Source organism: Xiphophorus maculatus, chromosome 21, assembly GCF_002775205.1.
Source record: "Xiphophorus maculatus strain JP 163 A chromosome 21, X_maculatus-5.0-male, whole genome shotgun sequence".
NCBI classification, from domain to species: Eukaryota; Metazoa; Chordata; class Actinopteri; order Cyprinodontiformes; family Poeciliidae; genus Xiphophorus; species Xiphophorus maculatus.
In genome coordinates, this window is record NC_036463.1 from 4,802,761 (window position 1) to 4,823,266 (window position 20,506).

Below are 20,506 nucleotides of genomic sequence, written 5' to 3' on the forward strand. Positions count from 1 at the left end.
CAACTGACGAATCTCCCGACCCGGCTGCAGCTCCGCCCCCTTCTACTTGCCTCCTGGCAGCACACTGTCCAATCAGAGGGCGGGTTTAAATTTGGAATTGAGAAGCGGACCAATGGGAGAAGTCCTTACATAACGGATTCAGTAAAGGGTGGAAGCTGGTTTATCTGGTCACCAGCTGAAAAGCACTGCTTTACATTGTTAACGCTGGTGCTGGGGCCAAAACATGGGGTTTTAAGCACACATTTAATTATTTATGCATTGAAAAATATCCCCTCACACAAATATACTATTGATTTAAGCCGAAATTTAAAAAGTACTTTTTAAATATGCATTATTGTTTCTGTGTTCATGCATTTTTGCATTAAAAACAGAAAAGTCCCTACTGAATTTATGAAATTACAATGGCTATGCAGCGTTTTGGGAAAGTAAATGTAGCTTTTGAACATTTTCATACTTCTGAATCCACCATTCATTTGGAATGCAGCAAAATGTTTTGTTCCAAATATACCATTTTATTTGATACACCAACAAAACCAACAAAAAATTTAGAATGTAAAAAGTACAAAGGCTGTATTATATTATGGGCATGCTGTTCTTCAGAAGGGACAGCAAAGTTTTCTGACCTGAGACAGATGGATTGTGCTAAATACACAGCAGTTCTGGAATAAAACTTGTTATATGCTGAAAAATAATCAAGACTGAACTGAAATTTCACCTTTATGGATGATTGCAACCTTTATTAAAGTAGCTTAGATGAAGATACTATGGTATTTTAAGGACAAAAATGACAATAATTGATATGAGTAACAAAGGTTAACAAAATAAAGCAAAAGACAATTGAATAACTAGAGTATCCAGAAATTGTACTGATGTTACAGTAGAAATATTTCATAATGAAAGCAAACAGTACACTGTATTAAAAAATACTCCTAAAAGTTACTCAAGTAAATGTAATTGAGTACATGTAAATAGTTACTGTCCAACTCTGCTTCTGAAGCATACATCTGCCAAGATCTGTGTGACACACTTGCTCCAATTAACTCCTCGTTGCCACACATTAGCCGTTGCCGTTTTCCACCTTTAAAGCACATAAATCACTACATCATCATAAAAAACAACCGTCAGGCTCCCACACAGATGCTGAGCTTTCCAACTCCCCAACATTCAGCCAGTGAAGCATATCTACCTCTCCATTACAAACTGTACCATAGCGCATAAGGACTCCACCAGGGCATGAAGAAATCCCAGGATGATCCACGCAAAGACAAAGCCCTGCAGAGTTCAGTTTGCTGGCTTCTCTTGCAGCACAATAGAAGGTAGGACAATAGGACGAAGCTTTCCCAGTTTCAGAGAGGACCTATTGTCTACATAGCTTGTACGCTCTCATCCAGACAATGGAGAAGTTCATCTGATGGATGTGGGTCTCTTCCTTAAGTGATGGTAAACATGAGGTGCAGATTCATTTAATGCAACCTGTTCGTTAAGCTCTGCAGAAGCAGAAGTTGTGCTTATTGTTTCCCAGCATCCTCGTGGATTACATGTGTGCATAAAAATTCTTCCAGAAACTATAAAAGTTTTTACTGGTTTACAGCCATGCAGCCGCCTCCTCCTATTCCCAATTTGGGAGGAAGATTCCCAACTTTTCTGTAGCTTTTGCTCCAAATATACAGTGAGAAGCAGGCAGAGGTGGGTAGAATACCAAAAATTGTACTCAAGTACGTCAACATATTTTTACTGAAAGTACTAGGAATGGACCGGTTTTTCCGAGGCCAAGACCAAATGCTGAGAATTTTGACAAATATATATTGATTTTTTGTATACCACAAAATGCAAAAATAAACAGAAAAACATTTAATTCCTCAACCAAAACTACTTCTTGGTATTAAATGATCATAAGAAACTAATATTTAAGTTAAAATTCCAAATCAATTTGTTTTAGTATAAAGCTTATGAAACTTTTTTTAAAAAGCTGCATGTGTGTGTATCTTTTTGGTTAAAATATGTCTGTTCTTTCATTGAAGTTACTCACAGTGGGTAGAGTATCCAGAAATTTTACTCAAGTAAGAGTAGTGATACTTCAGCATATTTTTTACTCAGACTACATGTACAAAGTAATCATTCTCAAAGTTAATCAAGTAAGAGTAAAAAGTATTTGGTAAAAAATCTACTCAAGTACTAAGTAACTAATCAAAACATCAATTATTTAATATTTAAAAATTACATCAGATGGAGCAAAATATAAAATTATGTGGAAGTGTTGGTAATTTAAAGAAATAAATGATAAATGATTCATATTAATAATTATAATTATAAACAGAAATCAGGCAAAAGATAAACATTGCCAAATTAATTTCTTTTAATGTAAAACTTATGAAACTTTAACAAAAACTGCAACTGTGTGTCTGGTGAATATTTGGTCAAAACATGCTTATTCAGAGAAGTTACTTAAGAGTAGTGATACTTCATTAAAAAAAAAATACTCTGAAAAAGTACATTTTTTCCAGCAAGTTACTCAGATGAGTAAATCTAAGTAATTTTTGCCAAACTCAGGCAGCCAGGAGATTACCAGCTCTTCCATGGAAGAAAAATGTTTGGCTGGATTAGGACATTACATGGAAGATGAACACAAATTCAAAGCCAGGATGGGCTTGGATTAGGACAGGTGGGAATTACTCCGCATGCTATGTCTTTCTTTCTTCTTTTGTTTCATTTTTTTGTGGAAGAAGGCCTCTCTGTCCCATCCTCATCAGACGCTCATGTACAGCCACTCTGAGGATTTTTCTTAACCTGTGGTTCAGTTTGAGGGTTTAAGAGGATGAGGATCACTGTGGACTCCTGGTTGTGTAAGTGGATCTGGCACTGAGTTGGATGACTGGACGAAACGCAGCCTCAAACCCAAGTGACGCTGCAGAGGATGTTCTTTCTATTTGTACACCATGGTATGCCATTGAAGTAAAAATATGATTTGACTTCAGAAGGTCAAATTCTAATATGCTGGTTTTTCACATTAGCAGAACTGCAAACATTTGACAGCCCTGATTGTAAAGATCAACACTCTAATAGGATATAATATGATATATGATAATCTAATTGATAAAAGTTTGATAAACATTTGGTAACGAGCTAAGAGGGAGATTTATTGGTTTTCACAAGTATTTATGAAATGATTTCTAAGAAAATAAAAGAAATAGCAAGCATTAATTTGACCTGGTTAAAATGAATGTGGTTAATCCGATAATTTAACAATGCTGCGATCTCATTATGTTATATATTATATTACAATGAAAAACAAGGTTCTGGTGACTGGCAGAGTAAATTCGCGTAACATACACTTAGGCTACATGTCCGTCTAAGCTAGCAGATAAAGGCAACATTAGCCAAGCTAATGTTGCTAATGTTGCTAATGTTGCCTAGGCTAATGTTGCCAGTTCGGTAGCAAGTACTACAGTAAATATAACTGATATTTATCTTAGTATTACACAGAGGAGGGTAGAATACTCAAAAATTGTGATTGCGTAATTTTGTAATATTTCCTTGCTTTTTGAAATAGTTTTGTCCACACCTTTTCCAGTGTTGTGATTTTTAATACACAAAACAATACTTTTGATCAATCCTTTTAAAATCGGTCCTTTAGATTTCATTTTTTAACCAAAAACTCAGTCTGAGATGTTTTTAATACTTACCAGACTTGAGATGTCATACTCCCAGTAAAACTGTGTATTTCTTAAATTTTCTAATCCAATCAAACCAGCAGATAAACTGATTAGGTCTACAGATTAAATATGCTTTATGTGTTGTTCTGCTGAGGTGAAATTAAATCCCAGCTCTTCATCTGTAACCACCGGCTTCATATGTCAAAAGCTGGGATGTGTGGCCATTCAACTGGACAATCCCGGTTTTGTTCCTTTTGTGTTGGTCACAGTTTACCTGTAGTACACTTTTCCGGCCCCGGCCTCTGTTCCCCTGGCGAAGCTCCACAAAGCTGCAGCATGAGAAACCTGCCGGGCTTTTTGTCTGCTCTCGCTTTCACCAAACCCTGGTTCAAGGCGACAGACAATGGCTGCTGAGTTCCCAAGGCAATGCAGGGGGCATTAGTGCTGGGATAAGTTAACAACTACCAACAAGTGCTGATGTTTTATGATAAGGATACATGGGGTTTCAGTCAGTGGTACAATGTGGGTCTTTGTTGCCCAGACAGCACAGACAGCAAGAAACAGAAAGCAGCATCATTTCCTACTGGTTTTTAATCATCTTGTTCCTCTGCACCTTAGGGTGAACTGAATTAAAGATAAAACCTCACTGACATTCAGGACCTTCTAATGTCCTCTAATAAGCAATTTCCCCTTTGGAATCAATAAAGTATAATTCTCACGTGATGTCACACTTCCGAGAACGTTGTAGCTGGCAGCCATCTTGGTAGGTACAGTAACTAACTGTCATGAGTCACTGTGGAGTTGCTATGACAACAATAAACAAGCCACAAGCTTAAAACTAGCTCTTGCCTCATTCCTATCTAACTTAACAATATAAGTACATTACAGCTACTATACTAAAATAAATATCAGATATTTATGGTAGTACTTACTGTCAAACTAGCAAAATTATCTTAGCTAATGTAGCTTTTGTCTACAAGCTAAGTCAAACATGTAGCCTACGTGTATGTTATGACATACCAGAACCTTGTTATTCACACAAAGCCGTTGAAACACTGTGAAGTTCCTCCATGGCGTACGTGTTCCCTAGGTAGTGAACTATGTCATTGTAGGAGATCAGAAGCAGTTTGTCCACACTGTATATATTTCCTGTCTTTGTCTCATACTGGTCGATCCAGACAGCAAAGATTTTGACTAATGTGCTTTCTCTTGCACATTAGTCAAAATGTCATTATATTGTCTTTTTTTATTATCTGAAAGCCATGGTTCATGTGCTTTGCACTGCACTTGCCTACCAAGATGGCGTGGATCACTTCCGGCTCAAACTTGTCAAACCTACAGTATGCATTCTATTTGATTCTATGCCAGGCAAAGATATATGGAGTCACAATGTTTAAACTAGGGACTTCAAACTTTCCTGGAGGTTTTTAATTTTCCAAGTAGCAACCCATTATTCAGGTCATTTATCTTAAAGAGGCAGTGTAGAAGCAGTTGGACCGTTATCTTTGGTTTGGAGGCTTTTTTTTAAATAAAATGCAAGATAAAGGAACTGTAGTATACTCACCAACTACAGTATTATGTACAACTTTGAGCTACTTTTAGTGTTGTGGTTTGGCCACCATGCAGCAGAGGACGCCGCTAGTCATCCTTAAGCGAAGCCGTTGATACAGAAACAAAAAATGGCGGAAACAAGAGAAAGAGAAACCGTCCAGAGTCGAGTGTAGCATGCAAGACGCACGTTATGCAGCTCTATTTTGAAGAATAAACACTCAACCAGCTCCTTAAGTTAGCAGCGTGATCTTCTCATTCAACACTTACCTGATGTGCTAGGAAGGCAAAGATGTGATGACAAAAAAGCAGAGGTTTTAACAGATTAAAATAACATGTTAGAGAAAAACATGATGCCAAAGAGTCAATGATTATTTAAATTCAAGTGAAGTGATTTAAGTTTTATTTTTAAACTAATGCAACATTTTTCTTGTACTGAAATTATGTCTTTAAATGATACTGGAAATATTAGAAATAAAGTAGTATGAAAGGTTTAAGTTTTTACATTTGAGTATTTACACCCTTTTCTCCAATGACCCAAAAAACAAGCAAAAAGCCTTCTTGTGTCAAACTCTTTAATTATTACTCTGCAGAAACAAGTTGACATAAATGACATAAAATTGATGGCTTTAATTTGTTTGCAGTTAAATCTGTCAGTTATTCATTCCAAGCTCCAGGAAAAGGCAGCTAATAGTTGAGTTAGAGTTTGAATAAAGTGGTGTAAAGACGGCAGTTTGAGGACAACGCCCACTGTGTTTTCCATGAGTCAGAGTGGGAATCATCCAACAGCGAGGATGCCAAGGTCCATAAGCTCCCTCCATCTGTCACCTATGTCCTCTTGTAGTGAACAGCTTTTCTTTCTTCATCTTTTCAGCCCCTCTGTTCATCTCAACAAAGAATTAGCAATCCAATTTTAGCATCATTTTGTATTCTAGGTGGGCAGAGTATCCAAAAATTATATTCAAATAAGAGTAGCACTACTACAACATAGTATTAGTCTGGTAAAAGTAAAAAGTATCAATCTAAGAATTACTTTAGAGTAAAAAAAGTATGTAAAAATTACATCATAAGACCCAAATATAAAATTAAATGGAAATTTTTAAGGACAAAGAATGACAATAATTCATATAAGTAGCAAAAATCTATATTTGAAGTCATTAAATTATAGGATTTTTTTCAAAGTTGTCCATCTCAATGGACATCAGGAGTTATTTTATTATATAGTGTTACCATGCAGAGTAAAAAAAGTATCTGTAAGTATTTTATAACTTATTTGAGATTTCATTTATCTTTATCTGAGTATAATCTCTCAGACTTTGTTAAAAGGGAATAAGAGTTAACTGGATATAAATGTAGATGAAAATCAGGTCTGAAGGGGTTAATAATATTTGTTTGAGAATCTGAAACATTTACTGTGTGACAAAGGCCTGTCGCAATAAATAAATCAATAAAACAATCGCATAATAACTTAAAACAAGCTCAATAATTTGCATAATTTATTTTTTCTCTTTTTATATAAAAAATTAGACAAAAAAGTCTTCAGTCGGTGCTTTGGTTTTAACTAGACCTTATTTTATTAAGGATAATTTTGTTTACAGAGACTTCATGATTTGTTTTATTTGTTACTTCTGTTTGGTTTATTAATTTGAATATTTAAAATATCTTCCAGTGACAGAGTAAAATATGTATTGATCTTTCAGAATGAGTTCTTTCATTATTATGACATTACCATATAAAAATTAAAATGATCTTCAAACAATATTAGCGTTTATCGCAAGAACTTCAGGGACAGCAATTTGTTTTTTATTGTGGCAGGACTCGTGACAAAAAAAGCAAAAAGGAAGTCAATTACAAATACAATTTATCTGAACCACATGGAAATATGTAAAAAAATAAAAAAAAAAAATTAATAATTACAGTTAAACACAGCCACAGTGCTGCAAACGGCTAGTATATTTATAATAGTGCATAATTAATGGATTTAATTCTCTAAATCTTGTACTTCATCTTTCCCGTTTTGCTGATGACACAGATGTGCTGAAAAGAAAAAAGAGGGAAAAGATTAGTGTGTCCCAAATAATGTTAAATTAGCTGCGTTTACGCTTCGTTCATTGGCTCTTTGCATGTGACGTCACGCTCTCCAGAACGCCGCCATGACGGACGTCAAAACAACCAATGCGATCCTTTAAAGCTTGTCTAAAAACAGACATCTATAACATAATACCGCTTCTATTCAGTTGATCTCACTTTATAAGTTATCATATACGCGGTCGGCAGCACAAACAGACAAGGATGCAAAACAAACATGTCATTTTATTGTATAACTTGAGTGATGGAAAGCAGCTGTCAATAATAATGACTGTCAGCGCTCGGTGTAACCTCGGGTTAGCAGCAAACATTTTTTACAAGGTAAGACAACTAATGTTCTTATACTTTATTAGTAAGCATGATTATAAAGATATCAAATATCGCATTATGGAGAAGGTACGCGTCTAACCATTAGTAACCATGGAAACAATGCCAAGTCGTCATGTAGCATAGCATGTATGGAAAAAATTGGTTAGCATCTCGTCTTCTGTACGTTTTTAAGGCCGCTCCGGTTTAAGGGGAAACGGTGTTCATGACATATTGATATAAATCAAGTGTTGTGAATTCAGGCAGTCTGTAAACACACTTTTGTAAACACCGCCGTCTATAAGCCCCAACCAGGTGTGTTACGTTCACAGACAAATTAGCTCAACTCGAACAAGCAGAAGCCACGAATAAACTGGAAAAAACAACTTAGGAAAACAATTTTAGTCGCTCTGTTCAATGTTCCCGTTCCTCACTTCCGACAGCCATCATGGAGCCTCCAATGAAAAGTGACGTAATTGCAAAGGGTCAATAGAAAGCAACTTTCCATTTTGCATAAAAGCAAGAACACTCCATCTACAGGAATAAATTGTGTAAAATCTGGAGTCATTTGAAAGCAGGCAATGTGATCTATAGACGTCCATTAATCTAACTCTGAGTCCCTGTGGGGGAGCGCTTTATCCATTCTTCTTCGGTGGGATGAGGATAGATAGGAGGGTAAACCTGAACTCTGTCTGATAATGAGATTCCAAACCTCCACATTCCACAGATCGGTTTTTCAAACTTTCGTGATGAGATATAACGCCCCCTCAAACATGCATAGGAGCCACATACAGTGCAAATATGCAGCACATAACGTTCTGTGAGTGAAGTTAGCCTTTCACACCGGCTAACTTGTGAGATGTTACAAGTTAGGCTAGAGCTGAATATCAGTTCACATGTCTGCAAATGAAAACAGAAAATATCCCAAAGATTTCTACTGACTGATTTCTGACCTGAAATAAACGTCCAGGTTTGGAAAAAAGAGCACAGAAAACTGTTATTTTTATCTGAAAGACAAATTGGGTAAAATGAGGAAATAAATCATTATTTCATGAAATTATTTGCAAAGGTTTACACAGGATGAAACACATAATTGGCATGTAGCTAGTTTATCTAACAATAGATAAACTAGAAAATGTGAAACTAATCTTAATACCATATATTGATTGTTATTTTATCTATTAACTAGAATAAACATCATATACTGTATATTTCAAGCCTAGTTGAGTTAGTTGAGTAATTTGCTGGAAAATGTTGCAAAAACACCACATTTTTACCAGGTTTCTAGTGCAAATATGTTAATACACTTGAAATAAATCAACTTACAAGTAACTTTCAGTGAGAAATAGGAGCTTGTTTTACGTCAATTTCTTAATAACAACTAAAACATTTTAGTTCCACTTTATTTTACTTATAAGAGGGGAAAATGTTTTGTTAAAAGTGAAATAATCGGTCAGTGGAATAAGTACTTTGTAAAAATATCAAGATTAAGGAATTATTTACTTAAAACAATCTCCTTTATCTTGCTGAAAAGTTTCTTGTGAGTTGAAACTAAGATATTTGAACTAGGAACTGTACCAAAATACTTGGTAAGATTTTGTGTTTTTGCAGTGAAGTGTATTTTTGAAACCTCTGTAACATTAATGAATGTTTTCTTTTAGCTTCCATGTCAGCAGAATTAGTTTTTCTTACAAGCTACTTCTGGTTTTACCTGTAATGGACGTCCATGCCACTAAAACGGACGGCAAAAATCAAATAGTGCGAAGATAATAAAGCAGACTCTCCCTGGATGTTTCTGTCTTTCAAACAAATGTACTCTCACAAACCGCTCTTATAAAACGCTGCAGCTGCATGTAAAACCTCCTCAGCCAGGGAGGATACCTGTTGGGTGAGTTTAGATTTCACAGAGGAGGAGAGAACCTCTTTGATTTACCGTGTTTGCTCTCCCGCCTCCGCCTCTTTCATCTCTTTTTCTCCACAGCTTTTCAGAAGGTCACGAGGTTAGCAGCAGCAGCAGCAAACTCAGGACTTACGTTCAGGTCACGGAAGTACTCGTTGTAGTCCAAGGCGTAGCCGACCACGAATCGATTGGGGATTTCAAATCCAACATCTGCCAAAGCAAACAGATGTTTGAGCCAACGTGTTGCGATCAAGTGCATCAAAATACAACTACATATTTTACTTATAGTTTCAAAAAAATGCACATTCTTTTTCTTAAAACTTATTTTTATTTGTTTTCATTTAACTGAGACCTGATACTGTAACTTTTCTGTTGTGACGTTTACTTTTTTCTCTATCAACTTATTCCATTGTGTGTTTTGTACAGCACCGTGGTGCAGCCTTAACTTGTTTTTAAAAGTGCTATATAAGTAAATTTGACATTGACTTGTTCATATTTACAGCTGTAGCAAAGACAAATGCGATGGAGCATTTTAAGCTTGTGTAATCTGCTAGCCTGCGGGATAAGAATAACTGTATGTAGCAGACTGAGAATTAAAAAAATTTAAAGTGGAAGAAAAAAAAAAGCAACTGAAAATAATCGCTTTATAAAGAAAAATGTCAGACTTGAACAAAAAACATGTTGCCTGAAGTATACAGACTCAAACAAAGGCAATTTGCTGAACATATTCAGAGCAGTAATTAAGCCTAAACTGTTGATTTTAAGATAAAAACAACTTTTATCTATAAAAGTAGATCTGTAGATGTTTTAACCAAAACTCCTCAAATGGCCTCATAGTTCCAGCTTCTTCTGGTTCACATTTACTAAAAGAATGCTATGTTATTGTATTTTAGGTAATAAAATTATTATTTTCTCATTTTAAAAAGTATCTGAATAACTATTTGGATTCTTTTTTAATTTTAATTCTGTATAAAAAATGGTTAAGAAATATCTGTAAAATGTGACATTTATGTATCCGATTAATCGATTAATCATCAGGAAATTAGATTAATTGATTACTAAAATAATCGTTAGTTGCGATATATACATTTTGCATTTAAGATTAAAAAAATAACTTTTGCCTATAACATGTTTTACCCAAAATGCCTCAAGCGGCCTCCTAGTTTCAGCTCCACCTGGTTCAGATTTACTAAATGTTATTGAAAAATGCAATTTTAGGCAATAAAATGTTTATTTTCTTATTTTAAAAAGTATTTGAATAATTGTTTATTTGGATCTTTTAACGTATTTCTTATTTTGTATAAAAATGAGAAAAAATTTCTGTAGAATGTGCCGTTTTTATATCCGATTAATCGATTAATCATCAGAAAAATTGATAGATGAATTGATTACTAAAATAATCATTCGTTGCAATACATATATTTTGCACTTAAAATACCTTTGTCTGTAGATATGTTTCAACTAAAAAGCCTCAAGTGGGGGGAAAAAATGGCCACTATTTTAAATACAACTAATTGATTAAAAGATTAATCATCAAGAAAATTGATAGATTAACTGATTATTAAGTTGTAGAAAAATACTTACAGTCTGTCAGACTTTCAGTCATGTTAGAGAGCCTCTTCACCAGCAGACTGTAACACATCAATCACTGTTAATTAATTGACTTCTTGTTGATTTATAGATTTGACCGGATAAGTTTCTGCTTTTCTGTCATAAACTAAAAAGGAAATAAAGCTCTACAATAAGCCATGTGTGCAGCAAGATTATAATCTTCTCTCTAATCTCTGTAAAAGCTGCCCACAGACACAAAGTGACATCTTGTCCTCCTGCTCATCATGCGCTCGGCATTTCCCCCACAGTGGAAAAACTTTGGGACGACTGAGACGCCGACTCACCCCGCGACCTTGACCATCTTGGGCTCAAAGGTCTCCACATGCTTCAGAAGAGCCTTCATGGTCTTTCCTGTGTCGACGATGGCCTGAGGGAAGGGAAGAGCAGAGGAAGCCGGAGCAACGAGGGAGGGAGGGATCCGGATCATTGAGACCAGAGATATGAAGATACAAAGAATGGCAGATGGGTTTTTTTCTCCAGAAAGTTTCCTGATACTGGAAAACTTCCACATTTCTGTGAATGTTTGTTTTGTTAACGCCCACCACGAGAAAAGAAACCAGAGGAAACCTCCATTTTTATCGAAAGTATCACATCAGAAGATGTTCTTTAATATTCTTATAGATTACATGTTCTTAATTTATTCACTGACTTTTCCTGTATTTTTGTACATAAAAGGTTTTGTATGTTTGTCATCGGAGGTGGGTAAAGTACCCAAAAATTGTACTCAAGTAAGAGTAACACCACTTCAGCATATTTTTACTCAAGTAAAAGTTAAACGCAACATACAAGAAATTACTCAAGCTACTGGAATAAAATTAATATTTTTAAATTGAAAATATTTCAATTTTAATATTTTAAAAATATTTAAATAAATGTACCTAGACCAAATTAAATACATTTAAATAAATTTTAATATTTGAACAATATTTATGTTTAAATATTTAATAAAATTACGTTATCAGCTGCATCTGATGCATTCACTTATTACTTACTTGTCAGTAACTTTTCAGAAAGTAGTGGGAGATTGTTTTGACTAAATAATTTCTTAATATTGATGAAAATGTACTTGTTAGTAGATTTTTTTACTTACAGCAATCACTTTTTTTCCATGTTATAAGTGAAATAATCTGCTAATGGAACTGGTACTTTTTCATCAATATTGAGGAACTACTTACTCAAAACAAGCTCCTATGTATTGGTAAACATTTTACTTGTAAGTTAATTTTGTCTTATTACAACTGCACTAAGATATCTGCACTAGAATCTAGACCAAAAATACTTGGTAAGATTTTGCGTTTTTGCAGTGCATATTGTTGAAGTTTTTATATTTCTTGAGTTTTTTCACATCCTGACATGTTTAAACCACAAACTTTTGTGTATTTCATTTGGATTTTAAGTGATAGACCCAAACTACTTGGACATTTTTGGTTGTGAAAACATGAATACTTTGTGTTTTATTTCATGTTTTCCATTGTAAAAAAAACAAGTTACTAATAATTATACACTTGGTTACAAAAAGTCATTCTTGAACTACAGTTGGAGAGCTAAACAAATTGTCCAAAGGCCACAAATGGCCCCCGAGCCACACTTTGGACACCCCTGTTCAATGTTGTGCAATCATCTAAAATGGCAATTAAAATACACTGAAGTTTCTGGTTGAAATGTGAAAAAGTTGCAACTGGTGACAAACAAGACAAGCAAATTAAAGCTGCAAGCAGCCTCGAGCGGCCCTCGCAGCAAGCGCCGCTCCGGCCTATTGGCCACCGCGGGGGTTCCGGCCACCGCAGAAGCTCTCGCACGTTTTCCAGAGCCGCAGCCTGCTCCCCACCGCAGAAGCTCTGCCGCAGTTTCCAGCACCGCCGTCCGCTAGCCGCCGCAGAAGCTGTCGTGCATTTTCCCCGCCCGTCCACCGGGCGACACGCGTGAATGCGTTCGGCGGCGCTCCCCGACGACTGTCAAAAAATCTGGTGCAGATCGGTCGATGCGTCGAGGAGATACGGCCGATGTATTAACTTAGGGGGCGCAGTGGAGTCAAATTACATTTCAACCTCGTCGGGCTCTTTAGAGGTGAACAAAGGTCATACATATCCAGTTTGGCGCCAATCGGATGATCTATGTGTGAATTAGAGCCAAACGTATGAATATGGCGAGGGACTGATATTCGCCATTTGGCCACGCCCACACGGTTCAGCCAGAAGCGAGCATTGACAGAGCTCATCATCCGAATTACCTTGATTAGGTCAAGAGAGCCATAAACGGAGCTTTCCAAGGAAAAAAAAGACACTTCCTGTTGTCAGGGGGCGTGGCCTACGTGATGTCATCATTTAACCATTGGATATTATTGGACACAAGATAATGATCAATAACTGAAGGTTTGGTGTCTCTGTCAGTTTTTGTGTTAGAATTACAAATTATTTAATTTTTTCCTATTTAATTCAACATTGAACTGTCATTCCGTAGGGCAATGCTGCCCTCTGGTGTCGAATTACTGAAATTACTGAAATAGTTTCATTATTTCAGTAATTCGACACCAGAGGGCAGCATTGCCCTACACATGACAAAGCCCTTTGTATTACACAGTCGATCACAGGGGAACTTTGAGCCTTGCTAACTCCCCTTCCACCTGTTCAAATGTCACCATATTGATAACTTTGAATCGGACATGCCTTATGATCAGACTGACCGAGTTTGAAGCCGATCAATCGAAATCCCTAGGAGGAGTTCGATCAAATACGAAGGCTGTAAAAGTCAAAATCGAGGTCAAATGAACTTCAATCTAAAATGGCCGACTTCCTGTTGGGTTTAGAGCATGGCTCTAAGAGACTTTTTTGTACGTCTCGACAAGATACACATGTGTACCAAGTTTCGTAATTCTAGGTTTAAGCATGGCTTGGGGCTGTTCATTTAAAATACTCTAGGGGTCGCTATAGAAAAATTAGGCCACGCCCACCAAATATCGCTATGGATTCCTGTTCAGGGATGGATAAGGATCCATCCTAGTGAGTTTGGAGCAGCTCACCCCGAAACTGTGGAATTCAGAGCCAAACGAAATTCGATGGCGTTCGCAACGCCGCCACGCCCACCTGCTTCATCGCAGCCGGTCGGGGTTGGAATCCACAACACACCAACATGTCTTCTGTCTCTGGACACAGTTTCATGTTGATTAGGTCAAAGGGCTAAGATAGCGACCGTTCACAGTAAAACATTACACTTCCTGCTCTCAGGGGGCGTGGCCTACATAAAAAAAAAATTTCACTGCAGGGTGTTTTAGGACACCTGATGTCGATCAATCACTGAAAGTTTGGTCCCTCTATGTGTTTTTGTATAGGAAATATAAGAGGTTTTTGTTTCATGGCGTGTAGGTGAACTTTGACCCCTGCTAACCCCCCTTCAACATGCTCCAAAACTCACCAATTTGATAACTTTAAATCAGACATGCCTTATGATCAGACTGACCGAGTTTGAAGCCGATCAATCGAAATCCCTAGGAGGAGTTCGATCAAATACGAAGGCTGTAAACGTCAAACTCGAGGTAAAAAATGGACCTTCAATACAAAATGGCCGACTTCCTGTGATAGTTGCACTATGACATTACTTGTAAATTCTGAGCGTCTTAGTACGCTCTACAACTGTACCGAATTTCAAGTCTCTACGATGAAGTAAGTGAATAGCAATGGGTCTTTTGAAAATTGCTAGGTGGCGCCGTTGAGCCAATTTGTTTGCGATTTTTGCGGCGACCTTAAAATACGAAATTTTTAAACTGCCCGTATGCATCCGCCAAGTTTGGTGAGTTTTTGAATATGCTAAAGCCTCCAAAAAGGCGCCTCTTTGGGGGGGCAGAAAAATAAGAATAATTAAAGCTGCAAGCAGCCTCGGGCGGCCCTCGCAGCAAGCGCCGCTCCGGCCTATTGGCCACCGCGGGGGTTCCAGCCACCGCAGAAGCTCTCGCGCGGTTTCCAGAGCCGCAGCCCGCTCCCCACCGCGGAAGCTCCGCCGCAGTTTCCAGCACCGCCGCCCGCCAGCCGCCGCAGAAGCTGTCGCGCATTTTCCACGCCCGTCCACCGGGCGACAGGCATGAATGCGTTCGGCGGCGCTCCCCGACGACTGTCGAAAAATCTGGTGCAGATCGGTCGATGCGTCGAGGAGATACGGCCGATGTATTAACTTAGGGGGCGCAGTGGAGCCAAATTACATTTCAACCTCGTTGGGCTCTTTAGAGGTGAACAAAGGTCATACATATCCAGTTTGGCGCCAATCGGATGATCTATGCGTGAATAAGAGCCAAACGTATGCATATGGCGAGGGACTGATATTCGCCATTTGGCCACGCCTACACGGTTCAGCCAGCAGCAAGCATTGACAGAGTTTATCATCCGAATCATCTTGATTAGGTCAAAAGAGCCATAAACAGAGCTTTCCAAGGAAAAAAACGGCACTTCCGGTTCCGAGGGGGCGGGGCTTAGATGACGTCATAATGTGATGACGTAGGATTGACGGGCAAGCCTCCAGGATCACTCAGGCCAAGTTTGATGCAGCTCGGTCAAAATATGTGGAATGTAGAGGCAAACGTATACGAACGGCGTTGCCGCCATTGAACACTCTTGGCACTTTAAAGCAAGTGAGATCAACTTCCTATCTGTCATCCAACACAGAATCAACTTGATTAGGTCAAGAGAGCCATAAACAGAGCTTTCCAAGGAAAAAAACGGCACTTCCGGTTCCGAGGGGGCGGGGCTTAGATGACGTCATAATGTGATGACGTAGGATTGACGGGCAAGCCTCCAGGATCACTCAGGCCAAGTTTGATGCAGCTCGGTCAAAATATGTGGAATGTAGAGGCAAACGTATACGAACGGCGTTGCCGCCATTGAAAACTCTTGGCACTTTAAAGCAAGCGAGACCAACTTCCTATCTGTCATCCAACACAGAATCACCTTGATTAGGTCAAGAGAGCCATAGATGAAAGTTTCCAAGGAAAAAAATAGCACTTCCTGTTCTGAGGGGGCGGGGCTTAGATGACGTCATAATCTGATGACATAGAATTTTCAGGTATCACACCAGCATCACTCAAGCCAAGTTTGGTGCAGCTCGGTCGAAACATGTGGAATCTAGAAGCAAACGTATGGCATCGGCGTTACAGGTCACTTCGCCACGCCGCCACGCCCAGCTGCTATCTCAAAGCCGGTCAGGGTTGGAATCCTCAACACACCAACATGTCTTCTGTGTCTGGACACAGTTTCATGTTGATTAGGTCAAAGGGCTAAGATAGCGACCGTTCACAGTAAAACATGACACTTCCTGTTCTCAGGGGGCGTGGCCTAAGTGATGTCATCATTTCACCACAGGGTATTTTAGGACACCCGATGACGATCAATCACTGAAAGTTTGGTCCCTCTATGTGTTTTTTTATAGGAAATATAAGAGTTTCGTGTTTCATGGCGAGTAGGTGAACTTTGACCCCTGCTAACCCCCCTTCAACATGCTCCAAAACTCACCAATTTGATAACTTTAAATCAAACATGCCTTATGATCAGACTGACCGAGTTTGAAGCCGATCAATCGAAATCCCTAGGAGGAGTTCGATCAAATACGAAGGCTGTAAACAGCAAAATCGAGGAAAAAAATGGACGTTCAATACAAAATGGCCGACTTTCTGTGATAGTTGGCTTATAACATTAAATGTAAGTTCTGAGTCTTTTGGTGAGCTCTACAAGTGTACCAAATTTCATGTCTCTACGATGAAGTACGTTCATACCATTGTGTCAACAGAAAATTGCTAGTTGCCGCCGTTCAGCAATTTTTTTTGCGATTTTTGCGACAACCTTAAAATTCAAAATTTTTAAATTTTCTAGTCGCGACCGCCAAGTTTGGTGAGTTTTTGAATATGATAAAGCCCCCAAAAAGGCACACGAAGAGGTGGGAAGAATCGTAATAATAATAATAATAATAAACAGTACAGATACAATAGGCCTTCGCAGCGCTTTGCTGCTCGGGCCTAATTAAAGCTGCAAGCAGCCTCGGGCGGCCCTCGCAGCAAGCGCCGCTCCGGCCTATTGGCCACCGCGGGGGTTCCGGCCACCGCAGAAGCTCTCGCGCGTTTTCCAGAGCCGCAGCCCGCTCCCCACCGCAGAAGCTCTGCCGCAGTTTCCAGCACTGCCGCCCGCTAGCCGCTGCAGAAGCTGTCGCGCATTTTCCCCAAATTACATCTCAAACCCGTTGGGCTCTTTAGAGCAGAACAAAGGTCATACATATCCAGTTTGGCGCCAATCGGATGATCCATGTGTGAATTAGAGCCAAACGTATGTATATGGCGAGGGACTGATATTCGCCATTTGGCCACGCCCACACGGTTCAGCCAGCAGTGGGCATTGACAGAGTTTATCATCTGAATCATCTTGATTAGGTCAAGAGAGCCATAAACAGAGCTTTCCAAGGAAAAAAAGGCACTTCCGGTTCCGAGGGGGCGGGGCTTAGATGACGTCACAATGTGATGACGTAGGATCGACGGGCAAGCCTCCAGGATCACTCAGGCCAAGTTTGATGCAGCTCGGTCAAAATATGTGGAATGTAGAGGCAAACGTATACGAACGGCGTTGCCGCCATTGAAAACTCTTGGCACTTTAAAGCAAGCGAGACCAACTTCCTATCTGTCATCCAACACAGAATCACCTTGATTAGGTCAAGAGAGCCATAGATGAAAGTTTCCAAGGAAAAAAATAGCACTTCCTGTTCTGAGGGGGCGGGGCTTAGATGACGTCATAATCTGATGACATAGAATTTTCAGACATCACACCAGCATCACTCAAGCCAAGTTTGGTGCAGCTCGGTCGAAACATGTGGAATCTAGAAGCAAAAGTATGGCATCGGCGTTACAGGTCACTTCGCCACGCCGCCACGCCCAGCTGCTATCTCAAAGCCGGTCAGGGTTGGAAACCTCAACACACCAACATGTCTTCTGTCTCTGGACACAGGTTCATGTTGACTAGGTCAAAGGGCTAAGAGAGCGACCGTTCACAGTAAAACATGACACTTCCTGTTCTCAGGGGGCGTGGCCTACGTGATGTCATCATTTGACCATATGGTATTGTAGGCCACCTGATGACGATCAATCACTGAAAGTTTGGAGTCTCTGTGACTTTTTGTGTTAGAAATACCAATTTTTCATTTTTTCCTGTGTATTACAAAATCGAAGAATTTCATCTGCAGGGCAATGCTGCCCTCTGGTGTCGAATTACTGAAATAATGAAACTATTTCAGTGGCCAGCAGAGGGCAGCATTGCCCTACAAACGACGAACATGTACTGTTTATTATGTAATTACACAGAAGATCTCTCTAATTCATTCTGAGGGGGCGGGGCTTAGATGACGTCATAATATGATGACATAGCATTGTCAGGCATCACAACAGCATCACTGAGGCCAAGTTTGGTGCAGCTCGGTCGAAACATGTGGAATCTAGAAGCAAACGTATGGCATCGGCGTTACAGGTCACTTCGCCACGCCGCCACACCCAGCTGCTTCATCGCAGCCGGTCAGGGCTTGAATCCACAACACACCAACATGTCTTCTGTCTCTGGACACAGTTTCATGTTGATTAGGTCAAAGGGCTAAGATAGCGACCGTTCACAGTAAAACATGACACTTCCTGTTCTCAGGGGGCGTGGCCTACTTAAAAAAATAATTTCACCACAGGGTATTTTAGGACACCCGATGACGATCAATCACTGAACGTTTGGTCCCTCTATGTGTTTTTATATAGGAAATATAAGAGTTTCGTGTTTCATGGCGAGTAGCTGAACTTTGACCCCTGGTAACCCCCCTTCAGCAAGCTCATACAGTCACCAATTTGATAACTTTAAATCAGACATGCCTTATGATCAGACTGACCGAGTTTGAAGTCGATCAATCGAAATCCCTAGGAGGAGTTCGATCAAATGCAAAGGCTGTAAACGTCAAACTCGAGGTCCAAAATGGACCTTCAATACAAAATGGCCGACTTCCTGTTGGGTTTAGAGCATGGCTCCAAGAGACTTTTTTGTACGTCCTGACATGATACACATGTGTACCAAGTTTCGTAATTCTAGGTTTAAGCATGGCTTGGGGCTGTTCATTTAAAATACTCTAGGGGTCGCTATAGAAAAATTAGGCCACGCCCACCAAATATCGCTATGGATTCCTGTTCGGGGATGGATAAGGATCCATCCTAGTGAGTTTGGAGCAGCTCACCCCGAAACTGTGGAATTTAGAGCCAAACGAAATTCGATGGCGTTCGCAACGCCGCCACGCCCACCTGCTTCATCGCAGCCGGTCGGGGTTGGAATCCACAACACACCAACATGTCTTCTGTCTCTGGACACAGTTTCATGTTGATTAGGTCAAAGGGCTAAGATAGCGACCGTTCACAGTAAAACATTACACTTCCTGCTCTCAGGGGGCGTGGCCTACGTAAAAAAAAAATTTCACCACAGGGTATCTTAGGACACCCGATGACGACCAATCACTGAAAGTTTGGTCCCTCTATGTGTTTTTGTATAGGAAATATAAGAGTTTTCTGTTTCATGGCGTGTAGGTGAACTTTGACCCCTGCTAACCCCCCTTCAACATGCTCCAAAACTCACCAATTTGATAACTTTAAATCAGACATGCCTTATGATCAGACTGACCGAGTTTGAAGCCGATCAATCGAAATCCCTAGGAGGAGTTCGATCAAATACGAAGGCTGTAAACGTCAAAATCGAGGAAAAAAATGGACGTTCAATACAAAATGGCCGACTTCCTGTGATAGTTGCACTATGACATTACTTGTAAATTCTGAGCGTCTTAGTGAGCTCTACAACTGTACCGAATTTCAAGTCTCTACGATGAAGTAAGTGAATAGCAATGGGTCTGTTGAAAATTGCTAGTTGCTGCCGTTGAGCAATTTTTTTTGCGATTTTTGCGGCGACCTTAAAATTCAAAATTTTTAAACCGCCTAGTCGCTTCCGCCAAGTTTGGTGAGTTTTTGAATATGATAAAGCCCCCAAAAAGGCTCCTCTTTGGGGGGGCAGAATAATAATAATAATAATTAAAGCTGCAAGCAGCCTCGGGCGGCCCTCGCAGCAAGCGCCGCTCCGGCCCATTTGGCCACCGCGGGGGTTCCGGCCACCACAGAAGCTCTCGCACGTTTTCCAGAGCCGCAGCCCGCTCCCCACTGCAGAAGCTCCGCCGCAGTTTCCAGCACCGCCGCCCGCCAGCCGCCGCAGAAGTTGTCGCGCATTTTCCCCGCCCGTCCACCGGGCGATACGCGTGAATGCGTTCGGCGGCGCTGCCCGACGACTGTCGAAAAATCTGGCGCAGATCGGTCGATGCGTCGAGGAGACACAGCCGATGTATTAACTTAGGGGGCGCAGTGGAGCCAAAT

General features: G+C 39.7%; 1 protein-coding gene across 2 annotated transcripts in view; it reads right to left on the reverse strand.

Moving 5' to 3' along the window:
• Positions 1-5,762: 5,762 nt before the first annotated feature.
• Positions 5,763-20,506, reverse strand: part of LOC102226930 (phosphoribosyltransferase domain-containing protein 1) — a 48,559-nt gene continuing 33,815 nt past the window's right edge. The window contains exons 7-10 of one of the 2 annotated variants that reach the window (XR_002752020.1): positions 11,391-11,473; positions 11,080-11,126; positions 9,529-9,705; positions 5,763-7,238 (exon numbers count right to left, since the gene is read on the reverse strand). Coding sequence is in view for 1 of the 2 variants with exons in the window: in XM_014471269.2 (XP_014326755.1) it covers positions 7,191-7,238; positions 9,629-9,705; positions 11,080-11,126; positions 11,391-11,473 (255 nt within the window). In the remaining variant the exon portion in view is untranslated. The remainder of the gene's footprint in view (positions 7,239-9,528; positions 9,706-11,079; positions 11,127-11,390; positions 11,474-20,506) is intronic. The other variant, XM_014471269.2, reaches the window with a different exon arrangement.